At 42.2% G+C, this 20,694-nt stretch overlaps 1 protein-coding gene across 2 annotated transcripts; it reads left to right on the top strand.

Annotated features, from left to right (window-relative positions):
• The first annotated feature begins 1,279 nt into the window (after window positions 1–1,279).
• Window positions 1,280–10,891, top strand: LOC139416455 (carboxypeptidase A1-like). 2 transcript variants are annotated; one of them, XM_071165075.1, is made up of 11 exons: window positions 1,280–1,361; window positions 1,804–1,885; window positions 2,069–2,203; window positions 2,377–2,481; window positions 2,691–2,792; window positions 3,023–3,124; window positions 3,284–3,394; window positions 3,913–4,003; window positions 4,231–4,430; window positions 4,605–4,689; window positions 4,878–5,204. In XM_071165075.1, the coding sequence occupies exons 1-11, from the start codon at window positions 1,297–1,299 to the stop codon at window positions 5,063–5,065; spliced, it is 1,266 nt and encodes a 421-aa protein (XP_071021176.1). In that variant the 5' UTR covers window positions 1,280–1,296; the 3' UTR covers window positions 5,066–5,204. The 2 variants fall into 2 exon arrangements, with proteins under 2 accessions (XP_071021176.1, XP_071021186.1); XM_071165085.1 differs by lacking the exon at window positions 4,878–5,204 and adding an exon at window positions 10,692–10,891 and having other exon boundaries at window positions 1,297–1,361.
• Window positions 10,892–20,694: the final 9,803 nt, after the last annotated feature.

Genomic DNA, 20,694 nt, shown 5'->3' with positions numbered 1-20,694 from the left:
TATATGATCAGACCGAAACATGAGCTCAGAGGTGATCGGGTGAAATATGAAGCTAGTGGACGGAGACAGTGTCAATCAGAGCAGCAGTATCAACTTAAAGCCTGCCCTTCTCATTACAGACACACAAATGTCATGCATCAAAGACTTGCTAAAGTTCACCATTACAAAAAATAAAAGGGGAGGTTAGCATTGTCCTGGGGGGTTATGATATTTCTGTGTCTAACTTTCTCACTCATTATTCACGATTCATTCAGGATTATCCGTAATCATGTTAGCATCCACATTAATGAAGAAGTGTTCAGAAACATATTCTATTCTTATTTACAATAAAAGTGACTTCAAAATGACACAATACATTATTTATCATACATTTGTATTGGGCACAACATAATCTGAAATACAACCAAAACAAACAGAAAATGCATCCAACAAGTTTGTGGAGTAACAAGCTTGTTGTGGTCATTGTGTGCTATGAATATGGGCCCACATACTTTACTTTTTACTACACATGAATACACATACTGTACACAGTTTGGCTCCCGAGTGGCGCAACGACCTAAGGCACTGCATCTCAGTGTAAGAGAGGTCACAGCAGTTCCTGGTTCAAATCCAGGCTGCATTACAACTGGCTGTGATTGGGAGTCCTATAGGGTGGCACACAATTGGCCCAGTGTCGCTGGGGTAGGCTGTCAATATAAATAAGAATTTGTTTTTAACTGACTTGCCTAGTAAAAAAAACTTAAGTAGAAGGAAATTTGTCCCAAAACTTTTGCTCCCCTAAAATGTGGAGACTATGTATAAAAAGTGCTGCAATTTCTAAACTGTTCACATGATATGGATGAAAATACCTTAAAATGAAAGCTGACAGTGCACTTTAAACCACATTGTCATTGTATCTGGAGTACAGAGCCAAAATAAATAAAACAGTTGTCACTCTCCCAATACTTTTGGAGCTCACTGTATATATACATTTTTTTGGGGGGGGAGTCAGGGGCCCTAAGTGATCGCTTATGTTTGCTTATGTCTGGAACCGTCCCTGAAACTACAGTATATATGTTTGTTTCAGATTTATTCATAAAGACATGTATAAATGCATAAAACTGCTGGCAGAACTGATGCAAAAGGTGCAGAAACCAGCCGTCTGGTACTTCCAAATATCTCCGAGGTAGCGTGGGAAGCAAAGCAGCAGGCATAACACGTAAGTACCCTTAAGCAAGGTCGTGGTTTGGTCATGTGATCTGGCGCGTAGCATAAAAGGTGGAGGCTACTGCCTGTGGCTCTACTCCATAGGCAACGATGAAGGGGCTGCTCGTTTTGACTGCGCTGTTTGTGGCCGTTTTCGGCAAGGAGACTTTTGAGGGGTGAGTGCACACACCAATGGTACAAATTTTTGTAAAACTGTCCAATTCTATTTGATGTCATGTTTGATATATCACCAGTAGTTGCTATGTAAAGATTGAGGAACCATAGGAAGGGTAATAATGCCATATGTCATGCTTGCCCCTGTGATTCTGGAGACATGAGTTGCTTCTTTAGACTGAACGACAGTCAGGCTTTATTACTTTTCAATCTTCGCTTCAACTGAATCATTAGAAATGACTAGTCATGGGAGGGAACGGAAAGATAATGTCTTCAATGATAACTGTAAAGAGGAAGCAAAGCTCATGGTTAATGGTGACAAAAACTGTAAGTGATGCTGTAAGCAGGCATTTGGCCACAGTCTTTGTTGGGTAACTTTTTTCTCTCCCTTTCTCAACTCCAAGCATAGTTGTTGAAAGCTGAATGGTTCTCCTGTCTTTGTAGGGACCAGGTCCTTCGTATCACTGCGAGGGATGAGGTCCAGCTCACTCTTCTGAAGGATCTGTCTGAGATGGAATATCTCCAGGTATGTGACATGATAATCACCACTGTAGAGCCTTGACCAGGCCATTTCCCTTTCACTATAGCTGCTCAAAACACTTATATCGGCAAACATTTTAGTCCAGGACTAGGCTTAATCTGTGTCTGGGAGACCGGCCCATTGTGTTGGTTTGTTATCCTAACGTGCCATTCCTCTCCTCTGTCCCAGTTGGATGTGTGGATGGAGACCACTGACCTCCCCACTTCTGTGGACATCAGAGTTCCCTTCACCAGCCTGCAGACCGTCAAGGCCTTCCTGGAGACCGAGGACATTGAGTACTTCATCATGATCAAGGACCTGCAGGTAGGACTGCTTTCTGTGTCAGGGAGAAAGTGACTGAGGTCAGGGTGATTACTTCCGTCTTACTTCGTCTTGGCTGATCTTGAAATGTGTAAATCCATGTCGTGACTTACAGTAAATAAATACGATGGTTGAATAAGCCTTGTCGTGACTTTTGACCTCCCTTTTGCCCACAGGTTATGCTGGATGAGGAGAAGGAGCAGATGCTGAGTTCTGCCCGCGCCACTGCCCCCAGAACCAGTGATGACTACGACTACTCCAACTACCACACCATAGCCGACGTAAGTTCTGTATCCCGAAACGCAAGCGGCAAGGAGAAATGGGACAGCCCATTTCACATGACCACTCAGAGCAGCACACATTCAGGCAGACACTATTAAAACTGTTATCATAAGATCCACATAAGAGTGACATGACAGTGACATGGTCTGACATGACACCTAGAATATTGTTTGAGTTGACTGTAACATCTCTCTTTCTCTCTCTCCAGATCTACGCTTTCCAGGACATGCTGGTGGCTGAGAATCCCAACCTGGTTAGCAAGATTGTGATTGGCCAGAGCTACCAGGGACGCCCCCTGAATGTGCTCAAGGTAAGTTCCTGACCACAGTGGGCCTTGTCATATAACTAACGAGCACTCTTTACACGTGAAATATAAATCTAATAGAGACATACAAGCCTAGTTTTTGCCTGATCCTGGATGAGACACCATTTTTTGGTACATGTTAATTAAGTGCTTGGTTGTATGTTAAATGTCTCAAGTTTACAGTATTTGAGGATTACGGTAGATGTTCATTACACCCCCCCTTCTCTATTTTCTAGTTTACCACTGGTGGAACCAACAAACCTGGTATCTGGCTTGACACTGGAATCCACTCCAGGGAATGGGTGACACAGGCTAGCGGCACCTGGTTCGCAAAGAAGGTGCATCAGCGCTAACTCCCTGACAGTCTTTAAACCTTTCCCCTCTCTTCATCTACGCATCTGTTCACCAAACCACTGTATCACTCCCACTATTACTCACTATGTATGGGCAGTCATCATGTAAGATTTATGATATCATCTTTCTGTTTCCATGTCCAGATTGTTACCGACTACGGACGTGACGCCGCCCTCACCGCCATCCTGGACAAGATGGACATCTTCCTGGAGATTGTGACTAACCCTGATGGCTACTACTACACCCACACTAGCGTGAGTCGCTCACAACAGAAAATGTGTCATTTACGGTACATTTTAGGTTAATGTTCCGTACTTGATCGCTATGATTACTAAATGTTACATTGCGTTTACATCACGTTATATCGCTCCACCTCTTTGATTATTAACTCCATGTTACACGTGTGTGTGATCTGAATCTCTTGCACATATGTGAGCCAGTTTGCTACAGCATGAACATAATCCTGTAGCAACAGGACATTTGAATTATAATGTGGATTATAATTAATGGACAATTTTTTAAGGGTTGATACATTTGTTGCAATCGCAAATCAAATCTGAAATGTCAAAGTGGAAATTAAACTTCAGAAGTCTTTTCAAACCTCAAATACACTGCACATTTTAAAAGTTATCCTGCTACAGGGTGATCAAATTAAGATCCTACATCTGTACCAAATATCAACTATCGAATCTAATTTTCACAAATCTCAGTGTTGTATCCTGTTTTGTCATTTGACTTCTCTCTGACTTCATCAACCTTTCATGTTCCACAGAACCGTATGTGGCGTAAGACCAGGAAGCCCAACCCTGGCTCTTCCTGCATTGGAACTGACCCCAACAGAAACTGGGATGCTGGTTTTGGAGGTATATTTTCCAGTTCACTTAAATGTTCACTGAAATACAAAAGATTCAGATGTCACAAACTCAATAAGAGACCAAATCTACATTTTTTTGTCAAATAAAGAGGTATCTCCTTGCACCTGGTGAGACAGTATTTTACTGTGGAAAATGTGCATTGTTATTTTTTAGTCTGGCACTAATCTCTTTTATACTTTTGTCCTTTTGTCTATCTCCTCTGTTATCTTTGGTAGGTCCCGGTGCCAGTGACAGCCCCTGCTCTGAGACTTACCGTGGACCCAAGGCTCACTCTGAGTCTGAGGTCAAGTCCATCGTGGACTTTGTCAAGTCTCATGGCAACCTGCAGGCTTTCGTGTCCATCCATTCCTATTCCCAGATGCTCCTCTATCCCTATGGTTACACCAGGACCCCCTGCAAGGACGAGAGCGAACTGGTGAGTTCAGCATCCATCAACTAGTTGTCTTTGACATGTTTGGTAACAACTTGTGGCATCCGTGCCTATAGGCGGCACCCTGCCTGCATTCTCCACTACATGTGGCCTCACCAGGGGAAGGGAGGCTCCAACAGGGTACTTTAACATTAGGTTACTTTTATTATCTGCCCACAGCACAACCTGGCCAGGAAGGCTATCACTGATCTGGCTTCCCTGTACGGAACCTCCTACAGATACGGCAGCATAATCAACACCATCTGTAAGTGTCAAACACTGGCTTAACCTATTCATTGCTTTAAATGGATCCCATCGCGTGCCATTCCAGTACACTCTAGTCCACCACGGTCTATCAACATGAGCACACTCCATCTGAATAATATAAACAATGCTGTTATATACTCTGTGACATTAACTATTGTCAATTCCCTTTTTTCTTGTCAATTCCAGATCAGGCTAGTGGTGGTACCATTGATTGGACCTACAATCAGGGCATCAAGTACTCCTACACCTTTGAGCTGAGAGACACCGGTCGCTATGGTTTCATCCTGCCAGCTAATCAGATCCTTCCTACTGCCAAGGAGACATGGCTGGCTCTGATGACCATCATGGAGCATACCAAGGACAACACCAACTAGATGGGTCACCACGACAACCAACAGGACACTGTCATTGTACTGTTGTACATATATAGGAAAAGCCTAGATGTACCATTAAGTCTACCATGGTTCTTTCCAGGCCAGAAAGAGATCAATAAATGTCAACTGTTATACCTGATTTTGTCTATTTCATTTTTAACACTTTGCCAAGCTCTTTAGGTGATGTCAAAATGAAGCAGAGAGAAAGGTTGTAATGGTTGAAGTAATCTCTCGTGGAGAGGTACAAACTGTATATGAAAAAACATATTTGAACTTGTGTGTCAAAAAAAAAGGACTTTAGTAACATAAGAAAATGCAAAAACATGTTGTTTTAAAATGTCTTCAAAATGAAAAGAAGTCCCCTGTGGGTGTGGTCAATATGGACCTGACAAATATGTCTAGGGAGTGATGTGGCTTCTAAAGCAGTTTTGGTGTTTCTCTGTCTTCAAGGTTTGTGGCCTAACACATGTCTAAAGAGGTTCAGCAAGGTTACCCTGGGCATGTGGTTTAGAAGGGTAATGGGTGTAATAAACCCATTGGATCATTTCACCTGGTTTAATGTACACGTATGTTGGTTTGAATTAGTTAGATTGTTAGAGAAACTGCAAATAATCTCTGACATGAATGTCAGGAGATATGCAGGGCATGTAAAATGTTGGTCCGATGTTTCATGAGCTGATATAAAAGATCCCAGAAGTGTTCTATATGCACAAAAAAACATATTTCTCTCAAATGTTGTGCACAAATCTCCCTGTTAGCATTTCTCTTTTGCCAAGATAACCTATCCACCAGACAGGCGTCACGCTTGTCTGTTTCACCTGTTCTTCTCCACCCCCTCCAGGTGTCGCTTAAGTGTATTTATCCCTGTGTTTCCGGTCACTCTGTGCCAGTTCGTCTTGTATGTTTTCAAGTCAACCAGCGTGGTTTTTACCATGCTCCTGTTTTCTATTATTTTTTTTCTAGTCTTCCTGGTTTTGACCCTTGCCCGTTTCTCTGGACTCCGTACCCGCCTGCCTGACCCTTCTGCCTGCCATGACATCGAGCCTGTCTGCCACTCTTTACCTCTTGGACCAAGAATCTGGTTTTGACCTTTTGCCTGTCCACGACCTTTCTCTTTCATACTCCTTTTGGACATTAATAAACAAAGACTCTAACCATCTGCCTCCTGTGTCTGCATCTGGGTCTAACCTTGTGCCCTTATAGGGGTGGCATATCAAGAAGATGATTAAACAGCCAGATCAGGTGCACCTTGTGCTGGGGACAATAAAAGGTCACACAGCACAATGCCACTGATATCTCAAGTTTTGAGGGAGTGTCAAATGTATATGCTGACTAGACTAATGACCACCAAAGCTGTTGGCAGATCATTTAATGTTAATTTCTCTACCATAAGCCACCTCCAAAGTCGTTTTAGAGAATTTTGCAGTATGTCCAACTGCCCTCACAACCGCAGACCACATATAACCACAACAGCCAAGGACTTCCTCTTCCGGCTTCTTCATCTGCAGGATCATCTGAAACCAGCCACCCGGACAGCTGATGAAACAAGAGTATTTCTGTATGTAATAAAGCCCTTTTGTGGGGAAAAACTCATTCTGATTGGCTGGACCTGGCTCCCAAGTGGGTGGGCTTATGCCCTCCAAGGCTGTGCCTTTCCAGTCATGTGAAATCCATAGATTTGGGCCTAATTTATTTAAATTGACTGATTATCTTATAGGAACTGTAACTCAGTAAAATCTTGAAAATTGCTTGTGCTTCTAGTTCCGACAATGCAGTAATAACCAATGAGTAATCTAACTTAACAATTCCACAACTACGACCTTATACACACAAGTGTAAAGGGGTAAAGAATATGTAAATGCATTTCGATGTAAGTCATTGAGTTCACTTATTCCTCATCTCATAATAAATGTTCACTCCATTTTCTCTTTCCCTTGTTTTTCTTTGAGTTGATCTGCATGTTCCTCTCCTCTCTTCTATGCCAGCTGGATGTGTGTGGACACACACACACACACACACACACACACACACACACGCACACACACACACACACACACACACACACACACGCACACACACACACACACACTGCTGCAACTATTATCTAGCCTGTTGCCTAGTCACTTTACCCTTACCTATATGTGTTGTACATACCTACAGTTGAAGTCGGAAGTTTACATACACTTAGGTTGGAGTCATTAAAACACATTTTTCAACCACTCCACAAATGTCTTTTTAAACTAACAATAGTTTTGGCAAGAAGGTTAGGACATCTACTTTGTGCATGACACAAGTAATTTTTCCAACAATTGTTTACAGACAGATCATTTCACTTAAAATTCACTGTATCACAATTCCAGTGGGTCAGAAGTTTACATACACTAAATTGACTGTGCCTTTAAACAGCTTGGAAAATTCCAGAAAATGATGTCATGGCTTTAGAAGCTTCTGATAGGCTAATTGACATCATTTGAGTCAATTGGAGGTGTACCTGTGGATGTATTTCAAGGCCCACCTTCAAACTCTGTGTTTCGTTGCTTGACATCATGGGAAAATCAAAAGAAATCAGCCAAGACCCCAGAAAAAAAATTGTAGACCTCCACAAGTCTGGTTCATCCTTGGGAGTAATTTCCAAACACCTGAAGGTACCACGTTCATCTGTACAAAGGCAAGTATAAACACCATGCGACCACACAGTTTTCATACCGCTCAGGAAGGAGACTGTCTGTCTCCTAGAGATGAACGTACTTTGGTGTGAAAAGTGCAAATCAATCCCAGAACAAAGGCAAAGGACATTGTGAATATGCTGAAGGAAACAGCTTCAAAAGTATTTATATCCACAGTAAAACGTGTCCTATATCGACATAAGCGGAAAGGCCGCTCAGCAAGGAAGAACCCACTGCTACTAAAAGGCCATAAAAAAGCCAGACTACGTTTTGCAACTGCACATGGGGACATAATGACTATCTTTATGTTCAGAGGAAAAAGGAGGAGGCTTGCAAGCCGAAGAACACCATCGCAACCGTGAAGCACGGGGGTGGCAGCATCATATTGTGGGTGTGCTTTGCTGCATGAGGGACTGGTGCACATCACAAAATAGATGGCATCATTAGGTCGGAAAAATATGTGGATATTTTGAAGTAACATTTCAAGACATCAGTCAGGAAGTTAAAGCTTGGTCGCTAATGGGTCTTCAAATTGGACATTGACCCCAAACATACTTCCAAAGTTGTGGCAAAATGGTTAAGGACAGAAAGTCAAGGTATTGGAGTGGCCATCACAAAACCCTGATCTCAATCCTATAGAAAATATGTGGGCAGAACTGAAACAGCGTGTGCTTGCAAGGAGGCCTACAAACCTGACTCGGTTACACCAGCTCTGTCAGGAGGAGTAGGCCAAAATTCACCCAACTTATTGTGGGAAGCTTGTGGAAGGCTACCCAAAATGTTTGACCCAAGTTAAACAATTTAAAAGCAATGCTACCGAATACTAATTGAGTGTATGTAAACTTCTGACCCACTGGAAATGTGATGAAAGAAATAAAAGCTGAAATAAATCTACTATCTACTATTATTCTGACATTTCACATTCTTACAATAAAGTGGTGATCCTAACTGACCTAAAACAGGGCATGTGTACTAGGAATAAATGTCAGGAATTGTGAAAAACTGAGATAATATGTATTTGACTAAGGTGTATGTAAACTTCCGACTTCAACTGTACTTCGTACCCCTGCACATCAACTCGTTACTGGTACTCCCTGTATTTTGCCATATTATTTTAAATGTGTATTTTTATTAGTTATTCACTGTGTATTTATTCCTAGTGTTACTATTTCTTTTTACCTCATCTTTAACTCCGCTTTGATGGAAAATTACACGTAAGTAAGCATTTCACTGTTAGTCTGCACCTGTTTAATTAGGCCCAGCCTTTGGATCTTTGGTTTTCCTAGATATGACTACTATATCATCATCACTACATCTAATGGATTTGGATACTGCTTTCAAGCTCCTGTCTGCAGCATTAGTAAAGATGTGATCAATACATGTTGATTTCATTTATGTGCTGTTTGTAGCTACCCTGGTAGGTTGATTGATAACCTGAACCAGGTTGCAGGCACTAGTTACAGTTTGAAGCTTCCTCTTGAGTGGGCAGCATGATGAAAGTCAGTCAATATTTAAATCACCCAGAAGATAAATCTCTCTGTTGATATCACATGCATTATCAAGCATTTCACACGTTATCCAGATACTGACTGTTAGCAGTTGGTGGTCTACACTATGAAGGGGCTGCTCATTTTGACTGCGCTGTTTGTGGCCGTTTTCGGCAAAGAGACTTTTGAGGGGTGAGTGGACACACCAATGGCACAAATTGTTTGTAAAACTGCCCAATTCTATTTGGTGTCATGTTTGATATATCACCAGTAGTTGCTATGTAAAGATTGAGGAACCATAGGAAGGGTAATAATGCCATATGTCATGCTTGCCCCTGTGATTGTTCTGCCAGCGGCAATGGAATCTTGACCTGTTCACCTGACGTGCTACCTGTCCCAGACCTGCTGTTTTCAACTCTCTAGAGACAGCAGGAGTGGTAGAGATACTCTTAATGATCGGCTATGAAAAGCCAACTGACATTTACTCCTGAGGTACTGACTTGCTGCACCCTCGACAACTACTGTGATTATTATTATTATCATTATTATTTGACCATGCTGGTCATTTATGAACATTTGAACATCTTGGCCATGTTCTGTTATAATCTCCACCTGGCACAGCCAGAAGAGGACCTGGCCACCTCTCATAGCCTGGTTCCTCTCTAGGTTTCTTCCTAGGTTTTGGCCTTTCTAGGTAGTTTTTCCTAGCCACTGTGCTTCTACACCTGCATTGCTTGCTGTTTGGGGTTTTAGGCTGGGTTTCTGTACAGCACTTTGAGATATCAGCTGATGTACGAAGGGCTATATAAATACATTTGATTTGATTTGATTCTGGAGACATGAGTTGCTTCTTTTGACTGAACGACAGTCAGGGTTTATTACGTTTCCATCCTCACTTCAACTGAATCATTAGAAATGACTACTCATGGGGGGAAAGGACAGACAATATCTTCAATGATTTAAAGAGGAAGCAACTTTAAAGAGGAAGCAAAGCTTATGGTGAATGTTGACAAAACTTTAAGTGATGCTGTAAGCAGGCATTTAGCCATAGTCTTTGTTGGGTCACTTTTCTCTCTCTCTCTCTTTCTCAACTCCAAGCATAGTTGTTGAAAGCTGAGTGGTTCTCCTGTCTTTGTAGGGACCAGGTCCTTCGTATCACTGCGAGGGATGAGGTCCAGCTCACTATTCTGAAGGATCTGTCTGAGATGGAATATCTCCAGGTGTGTGACATGATAATCACCACTGTAGAGCCTTGACCAGGCCATTTCCCTTTTTTCCGGTCAATTCCAGATACGGCAGCATAATCAACACCATTTGTAAGTGTCAAACACCGGCTTAACCAATTAATTGCTTTAAATGGATCCCATCGCGTGCCATTCCAGTCCACTACAGTCTATCAACATGAGCACACATGCTGTTATATACTCTGTGACATTAACTATTGTCAATTCCCTTTTTTCTTGTCAATTCCAGATCAGGCTAGTGGTGGTACCATTGATTGGACCTACAACCAGGGCATCAAGTACTCCTACACCTTTGAGCTGAGAGACACCGGTCGCTATGGTTTCATCCTGCCAGCTAATCAGATCCTTCCTACTGCCAAGGAGACTTGGCTGGCTCTGATGGCCATCATGGAGCATACCAAGGACAACACCAACTAGATGGGTCACCACGACAACCTACAGGACACTCTGTCATTGTACTGTTGCACATACGAATCCTACAGACGAAGAACCATATATGTGACATTTAAAAAACAAGAGATATACATGAAAAATCATTATTGGACACCATTTTTCTATAGTGAACCGGTTTCACAAGCTTTCCACGCGCTAATTAACAATAATTTTAAATTTAAAGATAGGCTCTCGTGGAATAACCGTTTATGTGCACCACTCAGAATGGACGGACAAGTGCACAACCTTTCTGTTGCTGATGAAAATCGCAGAAATGTGGGAAAGAAACTTAAAACAAAACTAAAAGAATGGAAAGACAGGCAAAGGAAGATCTTACGGGATGTGGGAAAACCCTATACAAATCGTAAGGGTCAAGAAAAAACTGGGAAAAGCTGTCCAAAAGAGGTATGTGGAAGAACCGTATATCAAACAATCAAGCTAGCTAGCTATAGAGTACAGTAACTAACATGTATGTTCTGGGTTGTCTAATTTGTAACTATAGAGAAAACATATTAGCTAAAGTTCGTTGGCTACTAACTCATACATTATCGTTACAAATGTTATTGCTAGATTATAGAAGAAACATAGCTAGCTACTTTTTCTCCGTCCACCGGATGAATTGACATGGCTACAGTAGCTAGCTAGTTACACTGTATCCTACAGGGAAGAGCGTGTTCCACGACGTGCAGAAAGGATTGTGGAAAGTTGACTGATGAACGAACGAGAAACATACGAGAAACAACAAGCGTTGATTCTCTCCGGCTTAGAACAGGTTAGAAATAAGACAAAACGCCTATTATTATAATAGCTATATTGAACACTTGCATAGTTTAACTTTGACAGTAATGATACGTACATTAACGTTAACTCTAAAAGTGCTGTGTTGCAACAATGGTGCAATACAAACTCATTCTGTGTATAGATTGGGAGTGTGTGAAAGATGGAGGTCCTGATCAAGCAATATCCTGAATGTGCTACAGTATATTAAATTCTGAATTCATCATTGTCAATTTTTATTGCAGCATGAGGTGAAACGGAGACGTAAACCTGAGGATACAAAGGAGAACAAACGACGGAAACAAACCTTCAAATACCCTGTACAGCAAGCAGGCCAGAGATTGAATGTGTGCAAGGTTACTTTCATGTCTGTGTTCCAGCTAACCAACAGCCGTCTTCAGGCAAGTAAAAATATGAATTAATGTCTATATGAATATCAATTACAAACATATTGTATTCTCTGTACTAGTTTTTAATAACCTGCTAATTGAAATGTAATTGTTTTGGTCAGGTTATTCAGGAAAAGTTAGCTGAGGCAGGTGAGGTTGCAGGGTCTCCAGATCAGGCTACTGAGGCTAGGTCTCCTTTAGAAGATGGAAGAGGGAAGCATAGCAATAGGTAATGCGCTATGGATTCCAGCCTGGATTATTTCACTATAGCAGTGCTCTAAACAATCTTCTAAACATTAACATAGAGTATCGAATGGATGAATAGCGAATTCTGAAACAAAAATATAAAAATGTTTATTACTTTTAAACAAAATGATGGTAACTAAGCTGTCCAACTACCACCTGAGCATTGAGGACTGAGTGCCGATTACCTTCCCCCTCCCACCGGACAGCACTGGCCTAATTCTCGCCGCCCTACAGGACCCCCGGCCACAAACGGCAATGGCGTGACCGGGATTTGTACCCCGGTTATAGCGACACAGTTGCACTCTAAGGCAGGTCCCTAGACCATTGAGAGAATACAAGTTTAACAACACCTTGTTGTCTCCTTACAGGCCACATCGGATACATGCTACAGTGAAAGAGGGCATCAAGGAGCACATTCTATCTTTCCCAAGAACCCAGAACCACTACTCACGGATGAAGGGGGATGTACACAGAGAATACCTCAGCCCTGATCTGAATTTGTTGCGAATGTACCGACTCTACAAAGAGAATAATACCACATCATCTGCAAAATTCTGGGTTTATAGGGACATTTTCAAACAGCAGAGTCTCAATTTCGGCTTCAGGCTTCAGGCACCTCCCAGATTCTGTCCTCAAGCGACCAGCTGGACTACAGATCACCTCAGTGAGGTGGTTAAAAGTCACAGGTATTGCACAGAGAATAGTTTACTAACATCCCATCAACATGCAACATGTTCTAACAATAAAATATCCTAATGCTTGACTGTGAAAGTTGTTTATTGATGTCAGGAACTTAAAATGTTTCTGTTCTAATTTCAGTTGAGGATCCTTGGAATCTGTACGCCAAACAGAGCCACAGTCTATTTGAGGGATGGAAGTCGTGGCTGATCTCCAAACCAAAACAAGGAGCTACACCTCAACCTCCCTATTTTGCAAGCCACTACCCTAGAGCATATGAGAGTCCTCTGCCCATCAAAAAAAACAAGTACCAAGATCTGATGACCATGCTCAACTACTTGCCAGCTGCTGCACGCTCTTTTTATGAATCACTGCAGAGTGAATAATTTGTTGTTAAACCAAGCTACATAATTAAATGTTTTTTCTGTGAGTTTATGATCCCCTGAACCTGTATACTGTAGTATGTTGAATCTGTATACATTTCAGAAGACATGTCACCCCTATTGTAGGAAATTAAATGTATCGTAGGTGTTTTCTATGTGAATCAATTTGTGTATGATTTGAACCAGCACAATATATTGAATTAATTTAATTTTAAGATGTTGTTCCTAGTGTAGAAAATGTTATGTACAATGTGTTCTGTTTTGTGTGATCATTTGAACCTTTTTTAATCTGAATGAATTAAAAACAAAAGTCATCACATACAGTATGTGAGTATTCATTTGATCTTGATTCCCTTTTTTTATTCATTACAATATACACTGTCTCTCTGTCACCACATTTAGCATTAACTCTAAGCAGTTAATACTTATTTACTGCTGTCACCTCAGTGCAGAAGGACATTTCTTGCCTTTAGCATGGGTTTAACGCAATTCACAACTTAATTGCTGATCATAGTGTTAAACACAAAGAGAATGGTTTTCTGAACGTTTTGTAATATTGACCTTAGGGACCTGCATATTGGTACATCACATTGATCCATATTTGATATTTACAAGTTGTGCTTGTTTTGATTTAATTAATTTAATTGTATTCTATTTTGGTAGTTCTATGGTATGTTCACATTGAGGGCTTCATTTTAAATGAGACTAAGATTTCATGACTCAACTTTTAAGAAAAGTCATCATTGCTAAAGTTGATAGACCACCTTTAAATGAACCTCCATACAAATGAATGAACTGCATATTGCATTTAAGTTATTTACATGAAGGGCATCTGTACTTGAAAGTACTTAAAACATCATATCAGGTGTTAAAAAAGGACATCTTACAAGAGTCATGCAAAATGTCACATACTGTTCTTCCACAAACTGAAATCATCACTGGAGATATACTGTTCCACATTCTAAAAATTAAAACGGCAATAAAAAAAGTATTATTTGAAATAACAAAAAAATATAAATTGTTGTTGGAAGATATGGGTATGGTGAATTATTTCTCAACCATAAAACACCTAATGTGGTACGCACAATTAATAATATAAAAATAACTGATTATCTTAAAATGGAAAAATTGTCACATATATGGTTCTTCGTCTGTAGGGTTCATTAGTGCCTTGCGAAAGTATTCGGACCTTTTGCCACATTTCAGGCTTCAAACATAAAGATATAAAACTGTATTTTTTTGTGAAGAATCAACAGCAAGTGGGACACAATCATGAAGTGGAATGACATTTACTGGATATTTCAAACTTTTTTAACAAATCAAAAACTGAAAAATTGGGCGTGCAAAATTATTCAGCCCCCTTAAGTTAATACTTTGTAGCGCCGCCTTTTGCTGCGATTACAGCTGTAAGTCGCTTGGGGTATGTCTCTATCAGTTTTGCACATCGAGAGACCGACATTTTTTCCCATTCCTCCTTGCAAAACAGCTCGAGCTCAGTGAGGTTGGATGGAGAGCATTTGTGAACAGCAGTTTTCAGTTCTTTCCACAGATTCTCGATTGGATTCAGGTCTGGACTTTGACTTGGCCATTCTAACTCCTGGATATGTTTATTTTTGAACCATTCCATTGTAGATTTTGCTTTATGTTTTGGATCATTGTCTTGTTGGAAGACAAATCTCCGTCCCAGTCTCAGGTCTTTTGCAGACACCATCAGGTTTTCTTCCAGAATGGTCCTGTATTTGGCTCCATCCATCTTCCCATCAATTTTAACCATCTTCCCTGTCCCTGCTGAAGAAAAGCAGGCCCAAACCATGATGCTGCCACCACCATGTTTGACAGTGGGGATGGTGTGTTCAGGGTGATGGGCTGTGTTGCTTTTACGCCAAACATAACGTTTTGCATTGTTGCCAAAAAGTTCAATTTTGGTTTCATCTGACCAGAGCACCTTCTTCCACATGTTTGGTGTGTCTCCCAGGTGGCTTGTGGCAAACTTTAAACGACACTTTTTATGGATATCTTTAAGAAATGGCTTTCTTCTTGCCACTCTTCCATAAAGGTCAGATTTGTGCAATATACGACTGATTGTTGTCCTATGGACAGAGTCTCCCACCTCAGCTGTAGATCTCTGCAGTTCATCCAGAGTGATCATGGGCCTCTTGGCTGCATCTCTGATCAGTCTTCTCCTTGTATGAGCTGAAAGTTTAGAGGGACGGCCAGGTCTTGGTAGATTTGCAGTGGTCTGATACTCCTTCCATTTCAATATTATCGCTTGCACAGTGCTCCTTGGGATGTTTAAAGCTTGGGAAATCTTTTTGTATCCAAAGCCGGCTTTAAACTTCTTCACAACAGTATCTCGGACCTGCCTGGTGTGTTCCTTGTTCTTCATGATGCTCTCTGCGCTTTTAACGGACCTCTGAGACTATCACAGTGCAGGTGCATTTATACGGAGACTTGATTACACACAGGTGGATTGTATTTATCATCATTAGTCATTTAGGTCAACATTGGATCATTCAGAGATCCTCACTGAATTTCTGGAGAGAGTTTGCTGCACTGAAAGTAAAGGGGCTGAATAATTTTGCACGCCCAATTTTTCAGTTTTTGATTTGTTAAAAAAGTTTGAAATATCCAATAAATGTCGTTCCACTTCATGATTGTGTCCCACTTGTTGTTGATTCTTCATAAAAAAATACAGTTTTATATCTTTATGTTTGAAGCCAGAAATGTGGCAAAAGGTCGCAAAGTTCAAGGGGGCCGAATACTTTCGCAAGGCACTGTATATAGGAAAAGCCTATAGGTACCATTAAGTCTACCATGGTTCTTTCCAGGGCAGAAAGATATCAATAAATGTCAACTGTTATACCTGATTTTGTCTATTTCATCTTTAACACTTTGCCAAGCTCTTTAGGTGATGTCAAAATGAAGCAGAGAGAAAGGTTGTAATGGCTGAAGTAATCTCTCGTGGAGAGGTACAAACTGTATATGAAAAAACATATTTGAACTTGTGTGTCAAAAATAAAGGACTTTAGTAACATAAGAAAATGCAAAAACATGTTGTTTTAAAATGTCTTCAAAATGAAAAGAAGTCCCCTGTGGGTGTGGTCAATATGGACCTGACAAATATGTCTAGGGAGTGATGTGGCTTCTAAAGCAGTTTTGGTGTTTTTCTGTCTTCAAGGTTTGTGGCCTAACACATGTCTAAAGAGGTTCAGCAAGGGTACCCTGGGCATGTGGTTTAGAGGGGTAATGGGTGTGATAAACCCATTGGATAATTTCACCTGGTTTAATGTACACGTATGTTGGTTTGAATTAGTTAGATTGTTAGAGAAACTGCAAATAATCTGACATGGATGTCTTTAAAGGAGATATGCAGGGCTAAAAAGTGTTGGTCTGATGTTTCATGAGCTGATATAAAAGATCCCAGAAGTGTTCTATATGCACAAAAAACATATTTCTCTCAGATGTTGTGCACAAATTAGTTTACATCCCTGTTAGTGAGCATTTCTCTTTTGCCAAGATAACCCATCCACCAGACAGGCGTCACGCTCTGATCTGTTTCACATGTTCTTGTGATTGTCTCCACCCCCTCCAGGTGTTGCTTATTTTCCCCAGTGTATTTATCCCTGTGCCAGTTCGTCTTGTATGTTTTCAAGTCAACCAGCGTGGTTTTTACTGTGCTCCTGTTTTCTATTCTCTTTTTCTAGTCTTCCTGGTTTCACACATTTCACACGTTATCCATTTACTGACATTTAGCCCCTGGTGGTCTATAGCAGCAGCCCTATTACTTCAGTAGTATTAACATGAGAACCTCTCTAAGTTTTACGGGAATGTGGTTCTGAATATAAAACGGCCACACCTCCACATTTGGCATTTCTGTATTTTCTGTAGCTCTTGTAACCATGTATTGTTACCATTGTATCAACAAAGGTATAATCTAAGTGAGTTCCAGAGATTGTCAGAATAGGAATGTCTTCCATTACTAGCAAATTATTGATTTCATGAAGCTTGTTTCTTAAGCTGCACATGTTAACGTGGGCTATTTTTTTTGCACTTTTCTGTGATGCCTGATTGCTAAGCCTCCCAGTAAAGCAATAAAAACAGAGGTAGACATGCTCCGGTTATTCATGTCTGTTCAGAGTGAGCTGCACACGGTGGACTTCCTGCTAGGGCACAATGTCTCAGTGCTAACAGTATAACTCTGTTTTATAGGCACATGATTACTGCATACAATAGCTGTAGGATCAGCAGAGGCATTCAGGGAAGTAAGAGGGACATAAATTAGGTTACTTACATTGTGTTTTCCGGTGCCCCTAGATGATGTACTTTTGCTAAAGCATTATGACAACTCAGCGACACAATGGTAGGGATTAAATGAGCTGGGCATGCGGCCATAAAAGGGCAGGTAACTCCCACGAGCCCATTTCAAGATGGCTGCGACTCATGGTCCGTTAGTGTGGAGAAGTGAAAACTATATGAATCTTGAACAACGTTGATATGTGGTGAAAGCGAAAACTCCACAGATGATAAGGATGTGTTATTTGTTGGCCTATGAAATTATCGATTCACAGCCCAGAAAGTCAAGAAGTTAATTTTATACATTGTTTTCACTAAATAACAAACATCTTACATAGAAGGCAAGGTTTTGATTTGGCCTGTGTTTGAGCTAAATTTGATCCACATTTCTGCAAAACCACCCAGCCAGTTAAACCATTCCTCAAGAGCCAGCTTAACTGCCAGGAGTTTCCGGTTTCCGATGTCAACATTTTTCTCTGCAGGTGAGAGCTTACGAGAAAAGAATGCACGTAGGTGGAGTTTCTGATCAGAGGGGGAACATTTAGACAGAACAGCACCTACCCTGGTGTCGGAGGCGTCCACCTCCACGGTGAACGTGAGTTCTGAGTCTGGCTGAGTGAGGACCGGAAGTGAAGCGGCGCTTGAGTTCAGTCTCAGGGGTCCAGTGGAACAGAGTGGAGGTGAGAGTGGTGAGAGGTGATGCCAGATGGCTGTAGTTGCGGATGAAACATCTGTAAAAAATTGACAAACCCCAGAAAACACTGTAGCTGCTTCAGGTTATAGGGTGCAGCCAACTCTGTGACTGCCATGACTTTGGCGGGATACATACGTGCAATAATATAACCCAGGAAAGACAGAGGAAGCATGAAACTCAAATTTTTCAGCTTTAACAAAAAGCTTATTCTCCCAAAGCTGTTGGACAATGTGTTGCTGGTGAGCCTCAGGGTCCTTAGAAAAAATGTTGAATGTCATCCAAATAGACAAAAACTAAGCCTCCAGTCAAATGCCTCAGCCCATCATCGACTAGGTTCTGGAAAACAGCAGGGGCGTTAGTAAGACCAAAAGGCATGACCAAATACTCAAAGTAGCCAAGTGGTGTGTGGATCGCAGTTTTCCACTCGTCCCCCTCTCTGATACGGACAAGGTGGTAGGCATTCCGGAGGTCGAGTTTGGTGAACACGTGGCACCATAGAGGGGCAAAAGCAGAACGAATGAATGGCAAGGGACATTTGTTCTTCACTGTGATATATATTTCAGCCCGCGGAAGTCTATGCACGACCTCATTGACCCATCATTTTTATTCACAAAGAAAAAAACAGCACCCACTGGAGAGGAAGAAGGCCAAATAAGTCCTGCGGCCAGGGAATCCTGGACGTACCCCTCCATAGCCTCGTGCTCGGGGCGAGAGAGGTTATACAACTGGCTACGGGGGAGAGGAGCTCCAGGCTGGAGGACAGTGGCGCAGTCGTACTGCCTATCAGGCGGCAGAGACAGGGCGCAGTGCTTGCTGAACACAGGAGCTAGATCGTGATACTTGAGAGGAACTGATGACAGGTCCAGGGAATCTGTAATGGACTGGGGCACAGACAAGGCAGGGGCAAGGGCAGAATATAGACAATCTGAGGGACAAAATGAACTCCAAGTGGTTACCTTTACGGCAGTCCAGTCGATCTGTGGGTTGTGCAGTTTTAACTATAGATGGCCAAGAACCAGGGGAGAGGGAGGGCATTCGATTATGAGGAAACTGATCCTTTCCTGGTGGTTTCCAGAGAGATGCAGGACGACAGGGACGGTTCTCTAATAGACACGGGCGAGGAGCTGATCGATGGCATCGAGGGGTGAATCGAGTGGAACAGTGTCCAGGACCAACTGGGTAACGACACCACAGTCCAGAAAACACTCGTCGGCGCCCAAGTTGATGAGAGCTCTGCCACACGAGGTTGCCGTCAAGCAGGAGTCTGGGGGGAGATGGGCAGAAGATTTGGATCCACAGTATATCCCCCACTGCTGCTGAGTCACCTCTTTTGCTGGACGCAGGGAACAAGTGGAGACAAAGTGACCAACATGGCCACAGTATAGGCAGTTCCTAGTGCTGATTCACCGCTGACTTTCCTCTGGAGAGAGATAGGCCCGGTCGAGCTGCATGGGTTCAGGTTCAGGAAGACTTGAGAAGGGAGGCAGTCGGGGAAGGAGAACAAGGCAAGGAAGCAGATGTTGTTATGGGGCATACAACCTTACCTGCCCTCTCCCTCCAACGCTCACAAAGACGGTTGTCGATGAGGATGGCGAGAGAGATGAACTCATCGAGTCCATCAGGCTCATCCCTGCACACCAACTAATCCTAGATGGTCTCAGTGAGAGCGTTTTGGAATGCTCCCTGAAGAGCCTCCTCATTCCAGTTGCTCTTAGCGGCGAGTTTGCGAAACTCGATCGCAATATCAGCGACACTATGGGAGCCATGATGGAGGGACAGGAGTCATTTTGCGGCATCCTTACCACAGACATGGTGGTCGAAGACTCTCTTAATCTCCTCTGTGAAGATGGAGTAGGAGAAGCAGATGGGGGACTGTTTCTTCCAAAACACTGTGGCCCAGGAAAGCGCTGCGATCAGGAAGGAAATCTTGGCTTGTTCGCTAGCATAAGAGTAGGGCTGTTACTTGAATACTAGTGAACATTGTACCAAAAAAGCTCTGCAAGCTCCGAGGTTACTATCATAACGGTCAGGAGCCGGAACAAACGGAGGACAAGCACTAGGGGCTGGTTGAAAGCTCTGGGCGAAGGTTCGGCCCTGCAAGTTAGAAAGTCTCCATGAAACTCCTTGACGTGCTCCAGAAGGGTTTTCAGGGCTTGGTCATGTTGCTCGAGCAGGGTGCCTTGGCCAACGAGGGTTTGGTGGAGAGGATCTAAGTCTGCTGCGTTCATATCTACGGCCAGTTCATACTGTTACGCTGGGCGGAGCAGGTGTACCCAAGTGCAGACCCAGACGAGGAGACGGGGATAAGGTAACTAGGGTATTTATTGAAAAGTGTGTGGG

This window comes from Oncorhynchus clarkii, chromosome 1 (genome assembly GCF_045791955.1).
Source record: "Oncorhynchus clarkii lewisi isolate Uvic-CL-2024 chromosome 1, UVic_Ocla_1.0, whole genome shotgun sequence".
Lineage (NCBI taxonomy): Eukaryota > Metazoa > Chordata > Actinopteri > Salmoniformes > Salmonidae > Oncorhynchus > Oncorhynchus clarkii.
The sequence above is the reverse complement of the archived record's forward strand: the minus strand, read 5'-3'. Positions and strand labels throughout refer to the sequence as shown.

Excerpts from the sequence above, each read along its gene's own strand:
- LOC139416455 (XM_071165085.1), top strand. The coding sequence starts at position 1,297 with ATGAAGGGGCTGCTCGTTTTGACTGCGCTGTTTGTGGCCGTTTTCGGC. Across the intron at positions 4,004-4,230 it reads CTGGGATGCTGGTTTTGGAG|GTCCCGGTGCCAGTGACAGC; the intron begins GTATATTTTCCA and ends TATCTTTGGTAG. Across the intron at positions 4,431-4,604 it reads GCAAGGACGAGAGCGAACTG|CACAACCTGGCCAGGAAGGC; the intron begins GTGAGTTCAGCA and ends ATCTGCCCACAG.